The 25,111-nt window shown below is 35.4% G+C and overlaps 2 protein-coding genes across 4 annotated transcripts in view; one reads left to right on the forward strand and one right to left on the reverse strand.

The window, feature by feature from the left end:
• The first annotated feature begins 2,685 nt into the window (after positions 1–2,685).
• LOC131145733 (NADPH-dependent aldo-keto reductase, chloroplastic) lies at positions 2,686–6,604 on the forward strand. The gene is made up of 5 exons (XM_058094924.1): positions 2,686–2,817; positions 2,982–3,157; positions 3,706–3,952; positions 6,042–6,221; positions 6,377–6,604. Exons 1-5 carry the CDS (start codon positions 2,686–2,688, stop codon positions 6,602–6,604), a joined length of 963 nt encoding a protein of 320 aa, XP_057950907.1.
• A 334-nt stretch (positions 6,605–6,938) lies between these two features.
• LOC131146777 (uncharacterized) overlaps positions 6,939–25,111 on the reverse strand; it is a 46,982-nt gene continuing 28,809 nt past the window's right edge. The window contains exons 12-16 of one of the 3 annotated variants that reach the window (XM_058096558.1): positions 17,357–17,413; positions 11,896–11,961; positions 8,581–8,655; positions 7,666–7,761; positions 6,939–7,399 (exon numbers count right to left, since the gene is read on the reverse strand). In XM_058096558.1, coding sequence (XP_057952541.1) covers positions 7,699–7,761; positions 8,581–8,655; positions 11,896–11,961; positions 17,357–17,413 — 261 coding nt within the window. In that variant the 3' untranslated portion in view covers positions 6,939–7,399; positions 7,666–7,698. Of the gene's footprint in view, positions 7,404–7,665; positions 7,762–8,580; positions 8,656–11,895; positions 11,962–17,356; positions 17,414–25,111 lie in introns of those variants that run through there. The other 2 variants (XM_058096557.1, XR_009134454.1) reach the window with 2 other exon arrangements.

Consider the following 25,111-nt stretch of genomic DNA (forward strand, 5'->3'; position numbering starts at 1 on the left):
GTCTAGAAAACTGTCTTCCAGGACATTGGAGCCCCTTGTAGAGAAGATTAGAAAGAAAATTGTAGGGTGAAAATCTAAGTTGTTATCGTAAGGTGGAAGATTGATTTTATTAAGACATGTGTTGTCTAGCATGCCTATTTATTTGATGTCTGTTATTAAGGTTTTGCAGGTCACATATTCTCGCATTAACTCTCTTCTTTCTAATTTTTTATGGGGGGAGGTGAAAGATAAAAGGAAGATTCATTGGCACTCTTGGGGAAAAATTTATAAACCTACCTCGAAAGGGGGTCTGGGCCTGAGAGATCTTAAGGGAGTTCAGAAATCTCTTCTCATGAAATTTGCTTTCAGATTGCTCACTTCTAACAATCTGTGGGCAAGTTTTTTCAGAGCTAAATATTACAAAAATGATCATTTATTAATAAGGAAAGGGAGACCAAATGACTTTCGGTTTTGGAAATCAATTATAGCCACCATTCCAGAAGTTATGGATAATGTTAAAATTTTGGTGAGAGGTGGAAACTCTTCTTTTTGGTTCAACAGGTGGCTGTCATCAGGCCCGTTATCTGTGAGCACTAAGGATATTTTGAATAAGAAACTGTGTATTAAGGATTGCTGGCTAAATAATAATTGGAACTCTGATTTAGTACAGGAATTGGTTGGTATTGATAAAACAAGGGAAATTTTGCATCAGGTGCCGGCGAGTAAAAGTGGGCAGGATATTTTTGTTTAGAAGCCTGCCCCGGATGGTAACTTTTACAAAAATAGCTTGGGAGGTAGTGAGTAGCAGAAGTGATATTTTTTTGTGGAATGACTAGCTTTGACATTCTTTATTGTCTAGAAGAATCTCAATGTGTTTATGGAGAGTTTGGTTTAGATGCTTGGTTGTGGATGATAGAATTCAGACCAAAGGAATATCAATGGCTTCGGCTTGTGATTGCTGCGTTCAGAGAAGTCAGGAGAACATTGATCATATCCTTTCTTTAGGTGAGGTAGCTTCAGAGGTTTGGCGTTGGGCTAATGTGGCGTTGGGATTCCTTTCCAATGATCTCTTTCCTGAAAAAACAAAATGGCAAATTGGTTCCACTATGCTCAAAAAGCATCTATTAAAGGTATTTTAATCGGGCTGATTCCATATTTGATTACGTGGTGCCTCTGGAATCGAAGATGTAAAGCGAGAATGAAAGAAGTTTATCAAAGTGCAGATTAGATGTGGAGAAGTGTTCGATTTTGGGTTAATTTTATTGTTGAGAGCACCAATTTTTTTAAAAAATTGAATAAGTCAAACATTAAGATTTTGAATGAGTTTCAAATTAAGCATCAGAGAATTTGCAATAGGCCTGGAAAAATTATTTTGTGGGTTAAACCTCCAGTAGAGTGGATAAAACTTAATTGTGATGAGAGTTGTAGGGGCAATCCGGGTATTTTAGGAGGTGGAGGAATTATTCGGAATTGTCATGACATGGTAAAAACGGTTTTTTCAAGTTATTTTGCCAATTGTACGAATAATAGTGTGGAATTAAAAGCAATCACGGAAGGAATTCGTTTGTGTCAACGTTTGCATTATGTTAATGTGATTATTGAAAGTGACTCGTGAATTGTAGTTGATTGACTTCGGAAAAGTACATGTACTTTGTAGTATCTTTGAGAATTTTGAGAGGAGCTTGTGGCAGAGTTAGAAGGAGTGAATGTCATGATGATGCATCAATATAGGGAAGGCAATAGTGCGACTGATTTTCTTGTTAAAGAAGGAGAAATGAGAAACAATGTAATTTATGAAGAACAACACCTTCTAGCACGTTATCTGAAAGGTATCCCTTGGATGGATAGGTAGGGTCTCGTTTCCGTTCGTCGTTAGTTCAACTTTAGAGTTTCGTTTGATGTATTTCGTTTTGATTTTGGTTGTTTTTATATTTTTATCTCCTTTGTTAGTTATATTTAATTTTGTTTGTCCTAATTTTGGTTGGTTTGTTTTAACTTGTAATTACGGTATTCTTTCGCCAAAAGTGAGGGTATATTAATAAATAAATGGAGGTACCGCCCTCTTTTAGTTTTATATATATATATATATATATATATATATATATATATATATATATATGTTTATGTATGTACGTATGTACCCACCTACATGCACATGGATATTGGAGAATTTTTAAATCTAAGGGCGGATTTGCCTGCACCGAAAGACCTGCAGATCCGCCCATTGGAAGAGATATTTATGGTAAGAGTTGAAAGAGTATTGGAGTTGTATACGAATTAATTGATGTTCTTATTTCTTTAAGAGAGTGTTTTTTTTTTCTTCATATTTTTAAATTGAACAAAACAGTGAAGTTGTACAATGTTTTTCCCCCCCATTATTTTAAAAGAGTTGCTTGAAATGAAGAACCGGCCCATCTCCCATCTGATAAGATCCCTAAAGACATGGAAGATCCCCTTCTTTGATTTTGTATACTCCCAATTAACATTTATTTATAAATACACACACAAACACATTATAATTTATGATTACTTTTTTGAGCTGCAGCGCCTTAAAATAACAGCTATTGACGTTGACTTATTGCGTGTATAAATAGGGGAATGGCTAGCTGGGAGATTAATACATTTGATTTGTGTTAAGTTGAGAGAGAGAGAGAGAGAGAGAGAGAGAGAGAGAGAGAGAGAGAGAGAGAGAGAGAGATGATGATGATGATAAGGAGGAAGGAGCAGGAGGTAAGTAGATTGAAGTGTGGGATAACAGTACCAGTGGTTGGTCTGGGCACTTATTCCTTCGAGAATGATAGAGAGACAACTGAACTGGCTGTCCATATGGCTCTCCAAGTACACTATTCCGTACCTACCTCATTTTAATTAACTCATACATGCTTCATGCTCCATGTTTTTTTTGTTTGCTATTCGATTCAGTAAACTAGCATGTTATAAATACACACGCTCTCTCTCTCTCTCTCTCTCTCTCTCTCCCTCTCTCTCTTCTTAATCTGCAGATGGGTTACAGGCATTTTGATACAGCAAAGATATACGGGTCGGAGGCGGCCCTAGGAGGAGCTCTAACGAGGGCGATTGAGGATGGGATGGTAGAGAGAGAGGACGTTTTTGTTACATCTAAGCTATGGGGAAGCGACCACCATGACCCTGTCTCCGCCCTCAACCAAACTCTGCAGTACGTTAAGAATACACACATTGACACGCACTGGCACACGCACACTGCATGCAACATAGCAATGACTTTCTTGTGGTTCATTTGGTAACAAAGAGAGAAGAAGAGAGAATAGAAGGGCAGAGAAATGCTTGTGAGTCGTCTTCGATGACTTATTGCAGAGGAAAAAAGTTGAGAAAAAAAGTCATAAGCTAGAAAGAAAGAGAAAGATAGAAGTACTTTTGAGAGAGAGAGCGGTGGGGAGGTACGAAGGAGAGAAAGTCATATATATATATATATATATATATACGTACAACAAAGCTTGCCTTTTCTCACCTGAATTCAATCAGTTCAAATTTCTCTTAGAGCTAGGGTTTCTCTTCTTTTCTCTCCATTTCTCTCCTGCCAAACACATTTATGTGTATATTGATTACATACATACGCGCATGCATGCATGCATTCAATTTTTCCACTGATTGAAACTAGTATGGGAATGAAAATATGCATATATATATATATATATATATATATATATTAAATGCATGCACTGGTTTGTATGTGTGTGTGTATAGGAGCCTGGGAATGGAGTATGTGGACATGTACCTGGTGCACTGGCCGGTGAAGCTGAAGCCGGGGACGTACAAGGCGGTGCCGGCGGAAGATGAGTTCGAAGCAGTGGTAGACCTGGAGACCACTTGGGCAGGCATGGAGAGATGCTTGGACATGGGGCTCTGCAGGTGCATTGGCGTCAGCAATTTCTCCTCCCGCAAACTCCTCCGCCTCTTGGATTTTGCTTCCGTCCCTCCCGCCGTTAATCAGGTTATTCGTTAATTATATCGTTAATTCTTATTTTCTTTTATTTAATTATTCTATCAATAATTAATATTCTATCGTTAATTATTCTATCAATAATTAATATCTTATATATATATATATATATATATATATATATATATATATATATGGGACCGACATTAGGAGTGAACCGATAAGAAAAACTGAAAATCTAAATCAAACCACCAAATTAAACAAAACAAAAATCGGTTGAATATTTTTTTAGTTTAGTCCCTTCAATAATCATAATTGACCCACTTGAATCAATATATTATAAATATATATAAAATAAAATATTTTATATGATAATATATAGAATTTTAATAATTCAAATTTGAAAAAAAATTTAAATTCCTTTAAGATTGATGCCTAAAATTTAATAATGAATATTTTAAATTTACATAGTAATTATAATAAAAAATATTTATTATTAGTGATAAATTTAAAATTTTAAATTGTTTGAAAGTTCCATTTGGTTAATCATTAGATATTAATATAAAAATTAGTTGGTTGAATTTTAATTAAAGTTTTAAGCGGTTCAGTTTTGATATTGAATTTTAATTAAAGTTTTAAACGGTTCAATTTTGATTTCCATTTTTTGAAAGACCAAAACGTTGGTGCATACCTTTACATGGATTTCTTGGATAAAGAAAGAGATTACTCAATCTATAGATTTTTTGAATTTTTTTAATTTCGTAAAGATTTGTAATATGAATATCTTTGCACTTTCTGAAGATATAAGGATCCTAAAAGTATGATTAATGGGCATTGGTTGAGTACTCAAAACCTAAAAGGAAAAAAATATATATACTCACATGATTACAATGCTATATATATATATACAAGATAATGCCCCTTCTAAGTTCTATCAACCTATTAGCCTCATAGGGGTTGACAAGACAATATAAAATTAAAAAAAATTAGAAAAGATATGCAGACCCAAAAAGGCAAAGGCATTGTATGAATTCTCTTTCCCTCCAAAAAAAAAAAAAAAAACCTAAAGACCCTACAGAAAGAGACAACTATCTTGAGTTTGACTTTTCACAGTGGTAGGCTCTAGCTAGCTAGGTTAAAAATGAGACAGTGTGGTTGCCAAAACCTGAAGACAAAGCTGTCTACTGTGACTTTTTTATGCAACTTGTTCTTCCTTGTAGAAAATATAAATAAATAATAATTGAAAGAGGAGGTATATAATATACTTTATAAAGATACACCCTAATCAATGGTGATTTTGCAACTATGATTTCTGAGAATGAATAATATAGTATTAACCATAGCATCTTAATATAACCAGGATGATAATGACGCTGGATGGCCAAAATCTTATTAGCTTCTTGTTTGGATTCTTAAATGTCATATTTTCAAATTCTCTCATTTAAAATTCAGACCCTATTTTGTATGAATTTAAATAAAATTGTTCTACTATAAAATTGTATTGCATTTTGTCTTATTTCAAATCTAAATTTCGAATTGTGGGCTCCCAAATATACAATATAGTCATGTTGGAGAGCATAATTTTTCGAGCAAAACGCATTCATTTTTTCTTCAGGTTTAACAAAAAGAAAGAAAATTTCTCTGAAATTTCAAAAATATCACATGCCTTCTGAGGTCAAAAAGATATAGACATCCCCTAAAAAAATTTATTTAAAAAAAAATACAAAAGGGGATTTTCATCTTTTTGAAAAATCTCAAAAGAGGTCACTAAAATTTTTAAAATCTGGGGAGAGATTATTATCTTTTTGTCAAACCTTAGAAAATATCAATATCTTTTGCCCTAAATTTAAATGTACAATTTAGATCTATATGAATTTGAAAGGAAGTCAAAAATGTTTTTCTATTGCATTTTTATTCAAATTTGCATATTTGATCTAAACTCTAACATCTCAAACATGAAATTACCATATTATATTTATTGAAGTGAATTGAAAAGTGCCAAGGATGCCGAAATTATTGTCACTTGAATTATTCCAATTTCAACTCTTCTGCATGCGTACAAACTTTTTTATGAACAAATTCGAATATATAATTTATGATCATTACGTTGGTCGGCACATGATTCACGATTCACAAACAGGTGGAAATGCATCCAATGTGGAGGCAGTCGAAGCTGAGGGAGTTCTGCAGAGAGCACAATATCCATGTAAGTGCGTACTCACCACTTGGGGGGCCAGGCAACTCATGGGGAACCACTGCTGTGCTCAATAACCCTATCATTCAATCCATTGCCCTCAAGCACAATGCCACCCCCGCTCAGGTTTCTAAACCAACCCCTCAAGTTATATCACTCGCAATATGTTGCTGTGTCTGAACAAATTAATTATCAGAAGTAGATTAAGACAATTGTTTCTCATATATCGTGGAGTTCTTTCTTTCCTCACTTTCTCTAGTAACAAGCTTCGAACTGTGCAGGTTGCTCTAGGATGGGGATTATCGAAGGGATCGAGCGTGATAGTGAAGAGCTTCAACCGAGACAGGCTGAAAGAGAACATGGGAGCCCATGATCTAAGATTGGACGATCAGGATCTACTTGAGATAGAGAAGCTGGAGGAGAGGAAGGTTATGAGGGGAGAGGTTTATGTTAACGAAACAAGCAGCCCATACAAAACGCTCAGGGATCTATGGGATGGTGAGATTTAAGGAGGGTATGTTTAGGCATGCCAAAGCAAAAAAATAATTCATCATGAATGAAGCTATAAGAATATATAACCGAAGCATTATAATTTGCAGCTTTGAAACATCAAGAAAGCCAAAATAATGCTAATCCAAACATCAGAAAATGGGCATAAATTTTTTAATCCATCCGATGTCGAAGAAAATGCAATTAGCAGGCACTAAATGTTCAGGAGATATGTGAACATGCTGCTGATGTATGACATTCTACCATTTGATTATATCATGGGAACAAGGATTTTTCTCTTCTTTTTCTTGCTTCGCTTTTGAAATGTTTTATAGTATTTGGGTAGAGATAATGTGGATAAAACTTTACATGAAAGATATATTATATATAGTATGGCTCGTGCACCATCACATTATTCCAAGAGCAGCAACATCATCTCAGGTACATTGAATATATTAATTGGGTTCTCAGACCAGAAAACCTCTTACAGACCAGAGAAAATTTCCGAGTGCAATACAATAATGTTTGCCTGAATAGACACGTTTGACCATTATTCCAGGGATCTGCCTATTTATTGAAGTTCTGTGACTTGCTCTGTCCATTGGAAAAAGCTTTTGATCATTCGAAAAGGTCAGATTTTGCCATTGGAAAAGAGCGCTTAATTAATGAACACAACCCTTGGCAGGGGTCATAATAAGGGACGTTGAAGCATCATCCTAACAAAACTCTGCTCATTTGCTTTCTGGCAGTTAATCATTGGCAGATTGTCCCCATGCAGTGGCTTTCGGTTGCGCAACAATATGCTCAATCCAGTTCTGGCTATTCATAAAAATAAAAAATAGAAAAGAAGATGCGTAGGAAACAAGAAAAACATAATTAAATGTAAGGTCAATAGTTTTTTGCCAAGGTAAAGTTAATCAATGGGCTGGATCAAATTCGAATAAAATCACTTTATGGTAAACAATCTCTACTAAGACCTAATTGCAAGCAGCTTTATGTCAGACAGCACAAAATGCATAATGTTAAACAAACACAAAACCGTAGTACTTCCATGAAATAGTAGATAATTGAAGACTGTTACCCGTAATAGTCTGGGTTAACATCTGCACAAAATCTAACTTTCAGCTGGCTGTCTACCAATGTCATTGGATGCAGATGATGTACCTTGCTCAATACACTAACAAAGAAAACAAACGAATCAAGATGTGGTTTTAACCCAGCATTCATTGCTAGTTGAGAAACAAGGAACACGCACACACAAGAAATGACACAGGAGCATTCAAGATGATAAGAGTACAAAGAAAAGGAACGTCAGATTGTGCTCATATATGATCTGATATCTAAATTTTTCAAAAGAAAAGAAAATAGAGAAGGTTTACTCAGATGGCAACATTAGCATTATTCTACTTGGAGGAAAAAACAAAAATAAAAACACAACAACAACACAAATCACTAGAAAGCATCTGACAGGCTCTAAACCCAGTTGAAGTTCCATAACACTGGAAACCTCTCAAGAAATGCTATGCTCTCTCCATAAATGAAATACTAAACTTGTATTATTCATTCATAAAATGATCACCTTTCAAACTTTTTGAATATATGTCAACTCAGTTCTCTATAAGAATGCACAAAATCTGTCTGCAGACGGCTAACCAGAACTTGATCAAACTAAAGTATGTTAGTTGGTCAACTAAGCAAGCAATGCACCATAAAAAACTTGATGATACTACCAGAATTCCTTTTAAAAACTTGAGGATACTACCAGAATTCCTTTTTCTTTTCTTTTCATTGTCTTTGGGAGAAAAAGGGCCAACTTTTGAGGTTCAAGTGTGCTATTGTCAATTCAAAGTGCAAGCACAGTCAGTTCCAATGATTTCTCCATATGGAAGTCATCTGGATATCATGTACATGCCTTTCTCTTTCCTTAGCAAAGCCTCCAGATGGCCCAATTAATTCAATACTGTAAAAAAAAAAGTTCACTGGAAGATAACCATACCTGAAGAAGATAGCTGTGCAGCCAATCCAGTGTTTGTGGAAATGTTGTTGCAGATATATTGACAACTGATAAACCCTGTTCAAGATCAAAAGGGAAGAACATTGTTACATTAACAAAATTAAGTGTAATTACAGTTAATGTGCAAATTCTAGAGGAATCAAATTAAGCAAAGGCTTATGTGGATATTTTTCCACAAATGGAGGCAGAAAGAACTTTCGAAAAACATTTGCCTGCGAGTAGGTTAGGCTCAAGAAGAAGCAACTGGTAGGACCTCAACATCCTCGCAAACATCTTATCATCAATGTTACTGTATTTTCAAATAATACTTAAAAGAGAAGCCTTAAAATACATTAATCAAATTATCTGAATCATCCGCAATGGAGAAAGATTCATATAGCCGACCCCACTTAGTGGAACTAAGGCTTGGTTTTGTTGTTGTTGTTGTATCCCCAATGGAGAACTAGGACTATTCTCAAAATCACAGCTTCATTAACCTTTCAAGTATAAACTGAAAGGACCAGAATACTTTCCTCCATTCTTATCCTCGACATTTTTCTCAAACTCAAGATGGTAGCACCAGCATTAGTAAAAAAAAATTTATCCGAACCATGGATTAAAATCAACCTAAATTGGAGAACTAGGACTATTCTCAGTCAATCTAAATTTATCTAAGTCATCCCCAATGGAGAACTAGGACTATTCTCAAAATCACAGCTTCATTAACCTTTTAAGTATAAACTGAAAGGACCAGAATACTTTCCTCCATTCTTATCCTGGACATTTTTCTCCAACTCAAGATGGTAGCACAAGCATTAGTAAAAAAAAATTATCTGAACTGTGGATTAAAATCAACCTAAATTGGATGAATTTGGCACCTTCTATTACCTTCAAAAAAAATTTAGCATTTAATTGCTGCTCTCAAGATTTGAACTTACATGATACTTCAACTACTGCACCTGAGAATCGCTGTTCTCCACAGCTTCTAGTAAATTCTTAGTTCATGCCATAATATGATTATAAATGGTCTATTACCTGGATTTGCAACAATTTTCAAAACTAATGTATGAATATTTCATGAATTTTATTTCCATGTTTAGTCTAACAGTTAGCTCAAAAGCACTGTATAATCGACATTTTGTTGTTTATTGTTCATGATGATTAGCAAAAGTTTATGCTGAAATTCAAGCGCAATGCGCAATGGTAGACCAGTTCTCTCAGTTTTACATGAATGCTGGCTGTTCAGGACTTGTGTCAACTGCTATGGGCGATTGTAGCCATTATGCTCCATTACATGGTCCCACAGGCGCTCAATAAAAGGATTTGAACCCATTTTCTACATATTAGACCCATTACTCTATTCAGAGAGTCATCTTGATTTATGGACAGATTTCAAAGCAACAATTCAAGCTCTTCTACAAGACCAGAGTGACCATTTCTCACTTCTAAGGCATCTAGATTTAATTAGTAACTACAAGTTGAACGACAGTAAGATATAAAGGCTTTATAAGAAAAAGAACCAGAACTATCAAAAGGCTAAAGTCTCTCCTATCCAAAGAAGAAAGGAACCAACTAGAATCAAGAATAGTGTTCAAAGAACTAAATTCTTTGACCTCTCTATCATTAAAATGATAAAAGGCCTGAAGGTTCCAAGAAACATGAGATCATCCTGACTGCAGAAGTTTATAATTGAAGCATCGCGCATAATGGATGGATAATGTAACCATGGAAATGCATCACAAAAAAAAGTATACCCGATCCACAAATCTGGATCCTCCCAAAACCAGATTTAGAACCATCCACCATCTTATACCTTGTCAAAGTAATAAAGGCAGGATAAATTTGGGAGAGAATTTTCAAAGACAAGCATGGGAAGCATGTGCAAGCTGAAAAACTGTCTGTAGATAAACTTGTACACTGTAGATCTGTTCAGTGCTTCTTTTTTTTTTGTAATTGTGTGATAGTTTCAGATTCTGCTGCTTGTGCATTCAAGCGAGCAAAAATGATTGTCGTTTTTCAGACTTCAGTGAACAGTCAGTAGATAAACTTGTTACTTGTACAGAGTAGAGCTGGTCCATTTCACTTTTCACTTTTTATTTTTTATTGTCTGTATCGTAAGTTCAGCTATGGGGTGGTTCCTTGATTATTTAGATCTCTTTCCCGTTGGTTAATGCACAACATCTTTATCTTGGTGGCAGGAAAAAAAAAAACTACCTGACATCAGAATACAATAATCACTCATTAATCCACTATTTGATTCAATGAACCTGGGTAACTAGGCTGGTCTGGATCAAGGGTGAATCCCATTTTTTATCTGAACCAGCTTCCACTCTGTCAACCTGGTGCAAATTGCCCTAAACCGGCCTAACCTGACATCAGAATACAATAATCACTCATTAATCCACTATTGGGTTCAATGAACCCGGGTCACTAGGCTGGTCTGGATCAAGGGTGAATCCCATTTTTTATCTGAAAGAGCTTCCACTCTGTCAACCTGGTGCAAATTCCCCTAAACCGGCCTAACCTAGCCACTCAACCGAGTTGACCCAGTTGCAAAACTGTTAGGGTTGCATACTTGCAGGGAGAAAGGTTTGAGCCTTGCACCAGAATGAACATAATATATTTAAATAATCTTTAACATACTTTCCTTTTCTATAAAAAAAACAATAAATTAACATTTTGAATTTAATATATTTCAAAACTGGAAAAAAAAAAATTGTACATACACTCGTATGACATTATAATTGTCATATGTCATGCTGCCAGTCCAACCACTAGGTTGACCCACCAATCCGATTAATTCAACCAATTCGTGACTTCGCTAGATTGGTCATGGTCTGGATTTTAAAACCATGCTCCGCCCACTATAGCCAATGGAGAGAGGGAATGGGAGGAAAAGAGACATCATTCTATTCATGTCCTGTGAAATTGAGATTTTGGCCTATTTCTAATCTTGCCCTTTCATGAGCCTCAAAGAGTTGATCTCTGTTAATTTTTTTTCTACAACTTGGTAAATGGAATGGTGATTTTTCAAGCTCCCTCTCTCACATAGACAAGAAAAAAAAAAAAAAAATTTCCATACTCTTTGTATATTTCTCAACTTTCATGGAAACAGAAAACACATATTTCAATATTATGGATGAACCAAGATTTACTGGCAGTACACTTTCGATGATTTTACTTTTATAAACCATATTCGAAGAGGCCTATTCTGTTCATGAATATTTCCAGCAGGGCAGTTCTATCGATTATAATGCTTTTGTTTCCATGGGTTTACAATCAAGCTTGCATGCTATTAACCAAGAGAAACAACCATACCTGCGACTTGAATGAGCAAAGATAATCCTGAATGGTTTTTAAGTTGCTTATCAGCTTGTCCTTGTCCTGTAAAAAAGAGGGGAGAAAATTTGGTCCAGTTAGAAACACAAACATTTAACATATAGTAAACTGACTAATTGACTCAAAAAGACAAAAGAAAAAAAAATTTTGATTATTTTTAATGAACAGCTGTGATCTTAACAAAACAAAAGCCATGTTATAAAATGTCCAAGGAGAATTGGATAAGCGTCCAAAATTAAAAACAGATTTAGAATTTTAAACATGATCATAAAGTGTCACATATGTATCCAAGGAGTAATCACGTCAAAACATAGACATGAATGGAGATTGCATAGAAGTCACTGTTGCTGTTATTGCCGACTTAAACATGACTACAGGGTGTCCAAAATTAAAGACATATTTTAGAATGGTAAACACATTTGCAAAGTATTGAATCCAAAATTTTGGTGGTCGTGACGTTGTTTCCGTCCCAAGCCATAATCCACACTTACACAACTAAAGAAAGCTTTCATTACAAATTTTTTTCAAAATTTTCAAAGAAGAAAATTCATTGAGCTCTAGAGATATTTATGGGCAACTTAAGGTGGATTTAAAAACCAGCCCCACAGAATGCTCCACATCTACTCTGGCTTTGAACTCATCTTTTCAAAATTTTAACTTTCTTGTAATAAATAAAATGGGCATGGATTACTAAAGGATCTAAAAAAATTGCTAGAAAAGGATTCTTGTTGCCAACCCCACATAGTGGGACTTAAGGCTTGGTTTGTTGTAGTCATTGCTGTCGATGGATTACTAAAGGACTCCAAGAGGGATTCACCCACGTTCAAATGGAAAACTGTTTAAGAACAGCCAAAGATCACAAAACACACTCTGTACAAGAAAAACAAAGCAACCAAAGTTGTTATAAGAAGATCCACTTGACCAAAATGCACAGAAAACTGCTCCCTACCACTTTTTTCCATTAAAGAATCAGTAGGAGGTGCTCGGGAGTAGCAAGCAGCCTCAACAGATTCCAATTTTGCGTGGAGAGGGAGGATGAATTCCCTAATCTATCTCAACCTATTTTACCTAGGCCTACTTTTGACCACTTTACCATCATGTTGGAATCAACGAAGGTTTCTTGGGGTCCTACTCCTTTCAGGTTTGAAAATATGTGGTTGCATCATGATTCCTTTTAGTACTCGGTGAGGAATTCTTCGATGAGGATGTGGAGAGGGAGTGGGAAGATTTAAAATTCATTAAAAATTTGAAGAGATTAAAAAAGATGTTGAAAGAATGGAATAGGGAGGCGTTCGGTGATTTAAGGTTTAGAAAGGCTGGTATTTCAGGAGAGTTGGCCGAGTAAGATAGGAAGGAAGAATATAGTATTCTCTTGGAGTAGGAAGAGATGAAAAGGGTATATTTGAAGAATGAATTGGAGGAGGTGAAAATAAGAAGTTGGAGGCATAAGACAAAGTTTAAATGGATTGGAGATGGTGATTATAATTCTAAATTTTTTCATAGGATAGCTTATGGAAAAATGAGGAAGAATTTGATTAGGGAGTTGGATGTGGCCAGGGGGGATAATATCTTTTATCATATTCAAATTGCTTCTAAAATCACTAAGTTTTATTCTAATTTGTATTCTGAGGAGGAAGATAGTAGATCAATGGTTGAAGGTTTATTTTGGGACCCTCTGTCTAGCGATGAGGTAGCTTGGTCGGGGATACCTTTTAAGGAAGAGGAAGTTAGGGTCACGGCTTTTGGGATGCAGAGGGATAAAGCTCCAAGGTCTAACAGATTTGATATGGTTTTCTTCTAAGATTGTTGGGAGGTGGTTAAGGATGACATGCATAAGGTTTTTAATGAATTTTACGGAAATGGGATTTTAAGCAAGGGTATCAATTCCACTTGCATAACTCTATACCAGAGCAAAATAAATCCATCAAGATGTCGAACTATAGACCTATTAGCTTAGTTTCTAGTGTTTATAAATCATTACAAAAGTTTTAGCTAACAGAATGAGTATGGTGCTCAATAGGATCCCATTTTGGCTGCCAATGAGATTGTTGAGGATACCTGAAGTAGGAAGAAGGCATAATTTTTGAGTTGGATTTTGAGAAAGCTTATGATATAGTGAATTGGAATTTCCTCGAAAAGATTTTTGTGACAAAGGAGTTTGGTGAGAGATGGAGGCATTGGATTAGAGGTTGTTTGCAGAACGTGAGATACTCGGTTATTTTGAATGGTGAGTCTAAACCTTGGTCTAAGGATATGAAAGGGATTAGACAAGGTGACCTTCTTTCCCCGTTTTTTTTTTGTTTTAGTGGCTGATATTTTGAGTAGGACAATGGATAGGCCGGTTTGAGGTTTAGTGGAAGGGTTGGAGGTGGGGAGAGAGGGGGGTTAAGGTCTCTTACCTTCAATTTTCTTATGATACTATCTTATTTTAGAGGATCATAGACCCTCCTTTTTGAATATTTTAGGTCTCCTCCACGTTTTCGAGAAGGTTTATGGGCATAAGATTAATATAGGAAGAGCAGTATCATGGCTATCAATATGCTTGACAAGAGTGTTAGGGAGTTGTATACAGAGGTGGGTTGTAGTTGGCCGTTGTTCTATTTAGGGGTTTCTCTAGAGTGTTAACTCTAGATCTGTCAATTTTTTGGATTTTGTTGTGGAAAGGGTTTCTAAGGGACTAGATGGGCAAAACGATGTTCTTTTTTCTTTCAGTGGAAGAACTACACTCATCCAGACTTTTCTTTCTAGTATCCCCTTATACTTTCTACTTTTAAGATTTCGGTGGGCCATCTAGCAAGATTAAGAAGATAATGAGGGGTTTCTTGTGATTGGGTCTAGGGGCTTTAGGGATCACTTGGTAAGTTAGGAAGTAGTGGGTAGGTCTAAACGAGAAGGTGGTTTGGGTATTTGAAACTTAGTGTCTAGAAACTTAGTTTGTGCTAGGTTTATTTGCCTTTTTTAGTTTTCCAGTTTTTTCTATGTTTTTAATCTGGATTTTTCCAGACTTAGCTAAGGAGATGTCTTATTCTCCTGGCTGTATATTCTTAATCTATTAAAGAAATTCTTCTTACTACTAAAAAAAAAAAAAAAAATCAATCACGAGTTTACATCAAAGTTTATGATGAAGTTCCAATCAAAATAATGCACAGCTTCACATAGTAGTAAAAGGCATGCCTAGGTGAGAGGTGCAATGAGGCGATAAGGCTTGCGCCTCACAGCGGTCGAGGCAAGGCAACCTTTAAGAGGCGCAGTTCACACATGTTCACAATATAATTGTTTTTTCCCCTTCTCTTTTAATCTCAGCCATCTGTTTTCTTTTTTTCTCTCTTCATTTTTTTTTCTGTTTTATGGAATTTCAGCCACTTTTTCCTGACATATATACCCAGCTGCTCTCAGGTTTCTTAGTCTGTTCTTCTTCTTCTGGCCTGCTGTGCTGCTCTCAGTCAAAGCTGCAAATCATTTTTCTTGAATTCCATTTTTCTTCTTTCCTCTTTTTTTTTAATTTCTGTTTCTTTTCCTGAAATTTCTGATCTGCTGCTCCCCAGCCTTCTTCTGAACTGCTCTGCTGCTCTATGTGTCCTCTTTGATGTTTTTTTTTTTTTTTTTTCACTTTTTTTTGGCAGTTTTAATTGAAACTGAGCTGTTTTTTTTCCCCTGAAAGCATTTTTTTTTTCTCATCATTTCAGCTTCTGTGATCTGGAATTTCTGGTATCGCAGTCAGAACTGCACTGCTGCTGCTTTTGATGTTTCTTTTTATTTCCATGGTGCTTATTTCTGCTTCTATCTTGTACAACTTATGGCTTGAACATCACAAACTAATGAAAATTTGTGTTATAGACTCAAGGTCTTAAATTTCGATTTTGACTTAAATTTCGAAGTCCAAAACTACGGCGATTTCAACGGAAATTTCGATTTCGATTTGAAAAAATAACGGAAATTTGTAATAAAGCATGGAATTCTTTGTGAAACTATAGAAATGGTTAACAAACATAATAATATAAGTTTCTGGACTAATATATTACAAATTAAATACATCTATGTTTTGTATGAGGTGGAAAAGTTGTAAAATAGAATATGTATCAAACATATTTGTAAGGTAATGTACATTAAATATATTCAGTTAATACAAATGAAATTCATAAATCATTTAAATATTATTTATTGTACAAAAAATGATAATATAGACATGAATGGTTAAATAGAATGTTATGTAAGTTTATTTTTTCATACAATTTCAAAAGCACTTGTAATAAAATAAAATAAATTATGATAGAAATTTCACTTCACTCCTAAATTTCTCATTTGAATTCTGATGAAATTTCATCGAATAGTTAAAGTTTTGACAAGTTTCACTAAAATTTTGAGATTTCTATAAATTTCGGATGATTCGTTGAGATTTCGACGGAAATTAAATCGACTGCCATTTTGATTTCGAGGGTGACGGAAATCGGAAATTTCGATGGAAATTTCGACAATTTCGTGGAAATTTAAGACCATGGTTATAGTGTTCATTTTTATGTCCTAGAATTGAGTATTTTGATATTTTAAAAGTCAAACTAATGTGTTTACAATCAAGAATCCATTATATAGGGTATAACAGTTAATTTTAATAAATGTGCACCTCACCTCTGTGAGGCACATGCCTTCGTCTCACACCTCACGCCTAGGCTCTAGATACGCTTTGTGCCTCAGTGCGCCTTGCACATTTGACTATTATGGGCTTTCATGATCTTGCATTCACGAGTCATTAATAGTGTATATATATATATATATGCTTCAATTTGATTTTTTTTTTCCCAATTTATCTTTCCAAGCCCATTACGTGTGCTCCACCTAACATTTTTAACTTAAGGGCTTCTGCCTTTTTGGTTATAGTACCCTTTTTGTTAGTGCACTTTAAAATATTCCCTTTCTCTTTTGCTGTTTTTTCTTTCCTTTTCTCGTGAATGTTTGGCTAGGCATTCGTAGAGTCTTTCCAAATACATAGTTACATAAACTAATAAAAATGGTAAGGGTTATTTTTTATTTTCAACTTTTATCTTCAGTGACTACAGTCATTTTCTTAATGAAGTAACCAAAAAGGAATCACTATTTTATGGCATTAAAAGATTCTCTCACCGGTGCCACAAGTGTCTTTAGAGCATTCACTTTTATGTTATCACTTTGTGACAAGGGAATGATGAGTCATACAAGCTCCAGAATTCACTTAAGACATTAAACTTTATGGGTACCCTCAACAAGAATGCTAAATAGAAATTTCAAAACAAACTTTTCTATAGCAAGAAACACCAAAATAGCAAGCATCAAATTTCTACAAGGACAAAATCATGCAGCATATTTGTTGTAAAGAAATTAACATATAGCACAGAAGCTACAACAGGCCATAAGCTGAAAGTCTTATGCTCCTTAAACAACCTGAAAATGCCAAAACTCTGTATACCTGGAGTGGGCACTTGTTACTGAATGTACGGGTAGAAATCCATTCCTCTAGCAATGCCTGGACAAGGTAAGAGAAGGTCAAATAAATTAAGAAACAGGAAAAAAAGAAATCTTTGGAAAGAAAGTCCAAATTCAGCTGCTCTTCCAGAGCGTGCATCAAATTTTCATAAAATCTCCATAAATCAAAATGAGAACCTAAAAAGAAGACTAGTAACTGATATATTGTGAACTGGTTTATCATATTGCTGATTCTAGATATGAAGATCCATGAGACTCAATTGATGCAGCTCAAAATGCCGTGACAAAGCTGTGAGCTAAATATATGCAATTTTAGGGCCATCTATCACTTTTAAAAATTATGCAGTCAGAAACCAAAATAGAAAGCCAGAAACCAAAACTAAAAATTGGAAAATAGCAACCCATTCGGTCAATATTTCTAAAACTAAAACAAATTAAAACTTTTATTTAAAAAATGCTAATTTTGTCCTTAAATCAAACAAAATTTAAATATGATCAAAATAACAAACCATAATAAATAGAAATTATTATATTTCAAAACTCACTTTTTGGTGCTACAAAAAAAAAACAATCTTATCATACATGAAAATTGAAAAATGATAAAAATATTTTTTGAATGACTTATTATTTTTAACAAATTTCTAATTCAAAAATAAAATAAAATAAAAACATCATAAAAAATAGAAATTATTATAATAATTAAAGTAATTATTATATTTCAAAACTCACTTTTTAGTGCTACAAAAACAATCTTATCGTACATAACAATTAAAAAATGGTAAAAAAAAAATTTGGATGAATTATTTTTAAAAAAAAAATTATTTAAAATTTCATGGGTATTTTTGTTTTAATTATATTTGAAATCACATGGTTATTTTTTAAAAAATTTTAACTAAAGTATGTATAAAATGAATGATTTAATTCACAAAAATTAATTATGGATGTAAACCATAAAATCTGGTTTTCAATTTTTTTGAAAACAGCTAAAAACCAACATAAGCAGAAAATTAGCAACATAAACAAACGCTTTTCATAATCTGTTTCTACACTTAACAAAAACTACAAAATGAAAAACAAAAATAATAACAAACAGGCCCTTGAGTACTGAAACTATAGAATAACTTCTTGAATATTTTTTTAAAAAATTTCAACCAGCATTCTGTCACCTTAAAATAAAAGATAAGCAACCATCCACAGAATTAAAGAAAACACCTCTGAGGATCCTTGTGTATTTCATACTAATTCAATTCAACTCTCAGTTCTCAATATGAGTTTATTGTTCATCAAACCTCAGGACACCATCTCCTGTCATTTTTTCTGTTTCTTAAATGCACTGGCCTAGTTTTCAGTGAGTGAACCTATTAGCATTAAAGCACAATGTACTGAATATTGTTATCCCCTCCATCTTCCCACACAAGTGACAAAATAAACAATTCTCGGCACAACAAAAGACAACCTCCAATTTTTATTCTCATTTCTAAGATTGATTTTGTATAATATAATCCAATCCAAGCAACGCCCATTTAAAAATACCAACTACTCACAGTGGATTGTGATCATGTGGTTTTAACAATAGAAAGAAGAATGTCCTCTCAACTTTGTAATGGCCACAAGCAGTTAAAGATTTTATCATAATTACAAGCCATAAATGTTTTCAAAAAATATTAGACGAATAAGCTCCACCTGCCAAGCACGTGGGGATTCCCACTAGTAAATAAAAATTATAAAAGGAAATTTTAAACTTCCCAACAGCTTAGAAGCCTTTTTTTTACTCTCATGCGGGCTAGTCTTTCTAATATCCCATTAAATTTCTTATCTTCAAGATTCTTGTGGGAGTTGCCAGTAAGATTGAGAAAATAATGAGGAATTTCTTGTAGTCAGGGTAGAGAGCTTTAAGGAATCTTGACTAAAATTTTTTTTTTCTAAGAACCTTTAGGGAAGTGGTGTGCAAGTCTAAACAGGCAGGTGGTTTGGGTCTTGGTAATTTGGTGTCTAAAAACACAGCTCTTATGGCCAAATGGCTTTGGCAGTTTACACTAGAGAATTCTTCCCTGTGGCTTAGAGTTGTTAGAAGTATAAATTAGATGAGAGTGGGTGGGATAATAATTTGGGATTTAAATGTTCTTTGGAGAGTCCCTGGAGCTCTCTCTCAGATTTATCCCCTTTTCATTCCCCACAATAAATTTCTATTGGGTAGGTTTGTAATACCCGATTTTGGAAAGATTCTCGGTTAGGAAATGTAGTTTTGTCCACCTCTTTTTCTCATCTCTTTTGCTTGAGCTCAGGGCGAGATGATTCCATTTCTTCTTTTGTTGTCGATCCTGGAGGTTCTATATATTCGTGGGATTTTCACTTTCGAAGGTTGTTGAATGATAGAGAGTTGGTAGAGCTATCTTCTTTGCTGGCCATGTTGAATAATTGTCGGTTTCCTTTGTAGGAGGATTGTGAGTCTTGGTCTTTGGATCCTTTGGGGGTTTATTCTTGCAAATCTTTTTGTGAATTTTTTACTAGAACTAATTCTTCTTTTCCACTCTATAATTCCATTTGGAAGGCCAAATTCCCCTCTAAAATCAAGGCTTTTATTTGGTTGGTTGCACTTGACAGAATTAGTACCAATATCATGCTGCAGACCAGGAGACCTTTGAAGGCTCTCTCTCCAGATGTTTGTGTACTTCCTTTTAACTGTTCAGAATCTGCATTGCATCTATTATTGATTCAGGGGCAGCATCAAGGTTCTGCGGTCATGGGAGAAAGAAGAGAGGAAGGAAAAGGAAGGGAGGAGAGAAGAGATACCAAGTGGGAACTCACGTTCAATTTCAATTCAAATTCATCAGTAACTGCCTACAACATGGCTTTCACACACTATTTATAAGAAAGCCTATTCACATGAAATTACATAAAAACCCCTAAAACTACAACATTACATTACAAAAAAACCCCTAGAATACAGTATTATAAACAAGCCCCCAAAATACACATAATACTATACTAAGTAAACTAAATACGTAATAAACTACTAGTTAAACCCAACAATTATCAATCCAATTCTTTTTAAGTAGTCTCCAACATGGATCTTCCCAAGGTCTTGCTTCTTTTCCTACATTTATACATTGTGATTATTGTTGGAAAGTATCAAGTAAGTTATTTGGTTTGTTAGGTGAATGTTGGGTGCAAAACGGTGGAGGACTTTTTGGCAGTTTCTTTTGTTAGTTTTGGCAGCAAAAATGAAATGGCAGCGCTGTGGAAATATGCTTTCTTTGCAATATTTTGGGGGCTGTGGATGGAGCACAATGCACATAATTTTTCAGTGAAGAAGTTGCTGTATTTGCTGGTTTGGGAGAAAATACTTGTTTTTTTTTTTGAAAAAGAAATTCATTAAATAAAGATAGAATCTACAAGCAGAGGAGATCTTTTAGCAAAGTCTGATAATCCTCAGGAGTTAGGACAACCAAAACAAAAATTTCAAAATTAACCAATGACAAAAACTCGAGACACCCTTAAAAGAGACTTCCAAGAGCGCTGAACTTCTGAAACACACATTCTCTCGAAATTTCTATAGTCATACACCAAAAAGAAGCCATAAACAGAATCTTTTCCCACACCAACCAATATGGTAACTTCTTCCCTGCAAATATACGTGCATTACGTTCCTTCCACAAGCCCCAAAACACTGCAAATATAGCACAATTCCATAATGCAATTCCTTCCTTCCTTCCTCCTAAACCCCACAAAAGAAATTGCCAAGAACTCCACTGTTTTAGGACAAACCCAATTTTCTTCAAAGTAATTAAATAACTTGTTCCAGACCTTCATGCATAATCGCAGTGCAGGAAAAGGTGTGAAACAGACTCCGAACAATTAAAGCACAGCATACAAATATCAGGAAGGAAAGCCTTCAAAGGTCTCCACATCTGCAACAAGTCATTAGTATTTATCATATTAAGCACAACCTACCGAGAAAATACATTATTTGGCTTCTCTTTAGTGTGTGGATCATGGGAATTTTAAGGGGAATGAGCTTTTCAGATATTCAGCCATGATACCAGTATTTGCTTGATTGTTAGATTGCACTGGTTTCATTTGTTCTTTTTAGTTTTTGATTTTCCTAGCCTTTGAGAGGGAAAGAGCAATGGATGTGAATCTCTTTTCATAATTTTACATTTTGTCAAGCTTCAACTTCCTCCCAAAACAGTAATCTCTTTTCATAATTTTACATTTTGTCAAGCTTCAACTTCCTCCCAAAACAGTAATACTACATGTTACACAAACATCAAGAAAGATACAAACAATATACTAAGCAACAAATACAAAACAACACCCTACCCCCCCACCCCCCACCCCAAAAAAAAAAAATTGCTCATCAAGGCGAAAATATACCTTATCATTGTTTCCCACAGTAAAACAGCCCATCGGCTTGAATACTTCTGTACGGAACATAATTCAGACCAAAAACCACACAACATTAAGTGGGAGAAACAGGACTGCATGACATTGCATGCATTAGAGTTTCTGTACTCAACAAGAATGATTTACCAAACTTTTGACATTACTGTATTGCATCAGATAAGGATGACTCACTTTAGGTGTACAGTTGACCGAAAGTAGTTGTAATCTAACAGAACAAATGATGGTTAAATTTATGGAAATAATTATCCTTAATAATACACCAGGGTATTGTGTTGAATTTTTCAAGATTGCTTAGGGGCACAAGGTGTAAATGTATTAGATAATATTTATAGGCCACAAGATGAATAACTGAGTGAAAATATGGAAGCTTATGCATGCCATATCAAGAGAGCTCCTGAATGCTGCATATGCCAACCACCAGATGCAATATTAGAAGGCAACCAGCATGTGTCAACATTGTTGGAGAATCCCCACTAACGTTTATTTCAATAATTAGTTTCACAAAGTACAACAGCAATAACCTGTACCCTCTAAGTTAGAGCCTCCAACAGCTCACGGCCAATCAACCATGCATGCATTCTGTATCTTAATACATAATAAGCCAAGCTAGACAAAAAATTATGAGGGAAAATAAGTTCCAGACCACAGAAATTTTCCCACTCTTTCCGGATATAGTCTTCCTCATATTTTCTTCCTGCAATCATACTCCACCATTTGGGCCAGATGAAGCGTATTTTCCAGTAACGAGTTCTCAGCCTTTGGAGAGGGTTAGTCATCATTTGGATTCAGATTTTACTCCAGCAGCTGATCAGATAAGACCTGAGTTTGAACTTGCTGAAGATAACAGGTTTTTCCCATTATTCGAAGGAGCAAATGAAAATGAGGGTCTGTTTGGCTTATGGCAGAATGCTCTAGCTGGTAACACCTCACTACATATGGAGAATAATAGCCAACATAGGGATCCTGCTCATACACAGACAGGTAAGGACTATTAATCACTGTTCAGATCAATTGAATCCCTTATTTGAAAGGCGCTATTTTTCTTCTAACCCTGTGCTTAATCTCCTTCATGTCAGTAATTTGGTTTCTTCCTTGGGCAAAGAAGGGGGGGGGGGAAGTGGTTAATGATGAGAAGGTAGATGCTTCTTTGGGGGATCTAGGTTCCTCTACCAAAAATACAGGTATCCCTTCCAACCAGCCTCGTTTTGTCTCTAATATTTTACACCAGAGGGAGGATTCTTGGAGTGGGGAGGGCTGTGAGTTTAGCTCTGGTGGAGGTGAAAGAGACTCGATAGACTCGCACAAGCTCCTAAAAGACCTTATCCTGAAATTAGTAGACCCTTTAGGGAAAGAGGTGAGGTTGTGTTTGAGCCCTAGAACATATGAGGGAATGAGACTTTTACCCTCTCGAGGTGCCTCTAGTGGTGTTCTTGTCAAGTAGGATTCTCAGTCTACCCCAAAAGTGGATAATTTAGTGGGGTTATTTTCCCCTTTTGTTCTTGTGAAAGTGAAAGGAAGTGATCAATGGTGGGTATCCTATGTACGGTTCTCCTAGACCTAGTCTTAGGAGTGCTTTCTAGGATAAGCTCTATTATATTTTTTGGTAGCTCTCCTAGCTAGGTAGTGGGATGGAATTTTAATGTGGTTAGGTTTGTGGGGGAGAAGAAAAGGGGGCACAAACTTAATGCTAGCATGCTAGGATAAAACAATTTGATTTGCTTATAAAGGAGTATAGCCTAAGCAATCTCCCTTTAAGTAACACTACCTTCATTTGGTCCCTAGGGAGCGCTAGAGCGGTGGCTAGTAGATTGGATAGATTTATGTTTTGTAGTGAGTGGGAGGATGAGTTCCCTACCATTTCTCAAATCATTTCTCCCACGACCTACTTATGATCACTTCCCTATTGTGTTAGAATCTAGTAGGGTTTCATAGGGTCCCACTCCTTTTAGGTTTCAGAATATATGGCAGAACCATGCTTCTTTTAAGCCCTTGGTGAAGAGCTCATGAGTTGAAGACATAGGGAGGGGTTGGGAAGGTTTTAGGTTTACAAGGACGTTGAAGCATTTGAAGGAGAACTTGAAAATTTGGAATAAAGAAGTGTTTAGGGATGTTAGAATTAGAAAAGCCAGCATCTTAAGTGAGATAAATTTTTTGGATAGAAAGGAAGAGGAAACTAACCTCTCGGAAAGTGAGGGAGCTAAAAGGATCCCTTTAAAGAATGATCTAGAGAAGGTGATTTTCAAGGAAATTAAGAGTTGGAGACAGAAGACTAAATTTAAATAGATCAAAGAAGGACATTGTAATACCAGCTTCTTCCATAGGCTAGCAAATGGAAAGATGAGGAAAAATATGATTAGGGAACTAAACATGCGAGAAGGGGGAAATATAAATGATCCTGATAGAATAGCATCTCTAATTTTTTCAGTAATCTTAATTTTGAAGAAGAGTTTGTAGACCAATGGGTTGAGGGTTTAGAGTGGGACCCTGTTTCGAGGGATCAAATGCTTTGATTAGAGAGACCTTTTAAGGAGGAGGAGGTGAGGGGGGTAGAGTTTGGGATGAATAGGGATAACGCTCCGGGTCTAGATGGTTTTATTTTTAACTTCTTTCCAAGACTGCTGGGATACTATTAAGGATGATTTGCTTAAAGTTTTTGATGAATTTTATGGGATGTGATTTTGGGTAAGAGCATTAACTCCACTTTTATTATCTTTTATCTAAGAAATCAAGATCCACTAAGATAGAGGACTACAGACATATCAGTCTAGTCTCTAATGTTTATAAGATTATCACTGAAGTTCTAGCTAATAGGCTGAGTGCAGTGCTTGATAAGACCATATCTACAGCTCAAAGTGCTTTTGTGAGGGGCAGACAGATAGTGGATTCCATTTCGGTGGCTAATGAGGTGGTGAAGGATATTTGAAGGAGAAAGAAAAGAGGGGATTCACCTTCAAACTAGATTTTGAGAAGGCTTATGACAAAGTTAGTTGGTGTTGTTTGGATAAAATTTTTGTTAGTGTTGGCAATAGTGGTTAAAGAATTGTTTATCTAATGTATGGTTCTCAGTGGTTGTGAATGAGGAACCTAAGTCTCGGTTCAGGGCTTCTAGAGGCATTAGATGATCCACTTTCCCCTTTTCTGTTTGTCCTAGCAGCTGATGTGTTGAGCAGAATGGTGGATAGGGTTGTGGGTCAGGGATTGGTGAAGGGTTTGGAAGTGGGGAGAGAGGGTGAGGTGGTATCTCATCTTCAATTTGCAGATGATACTATTTTCTCTCTAGAGGATCATAGGCCTTCTTTTAGATGTGTTTTGGGTATCCACCATGTCTTGA

Source organism: Malania oleifera, chromosome 13 (genome assembly GCF_029873635.1).
Source record: "Malania oleifera isolate guangnan ecotype guangnan chromosome 13, ASM2987363v1, whole genome shotgun sequence".
NCBI lineage: Eukaryota > Viridiplantae > Streptophyta > Magnoliopsida > Santalales > Ximeniaceae > Malania > Malania oleifera.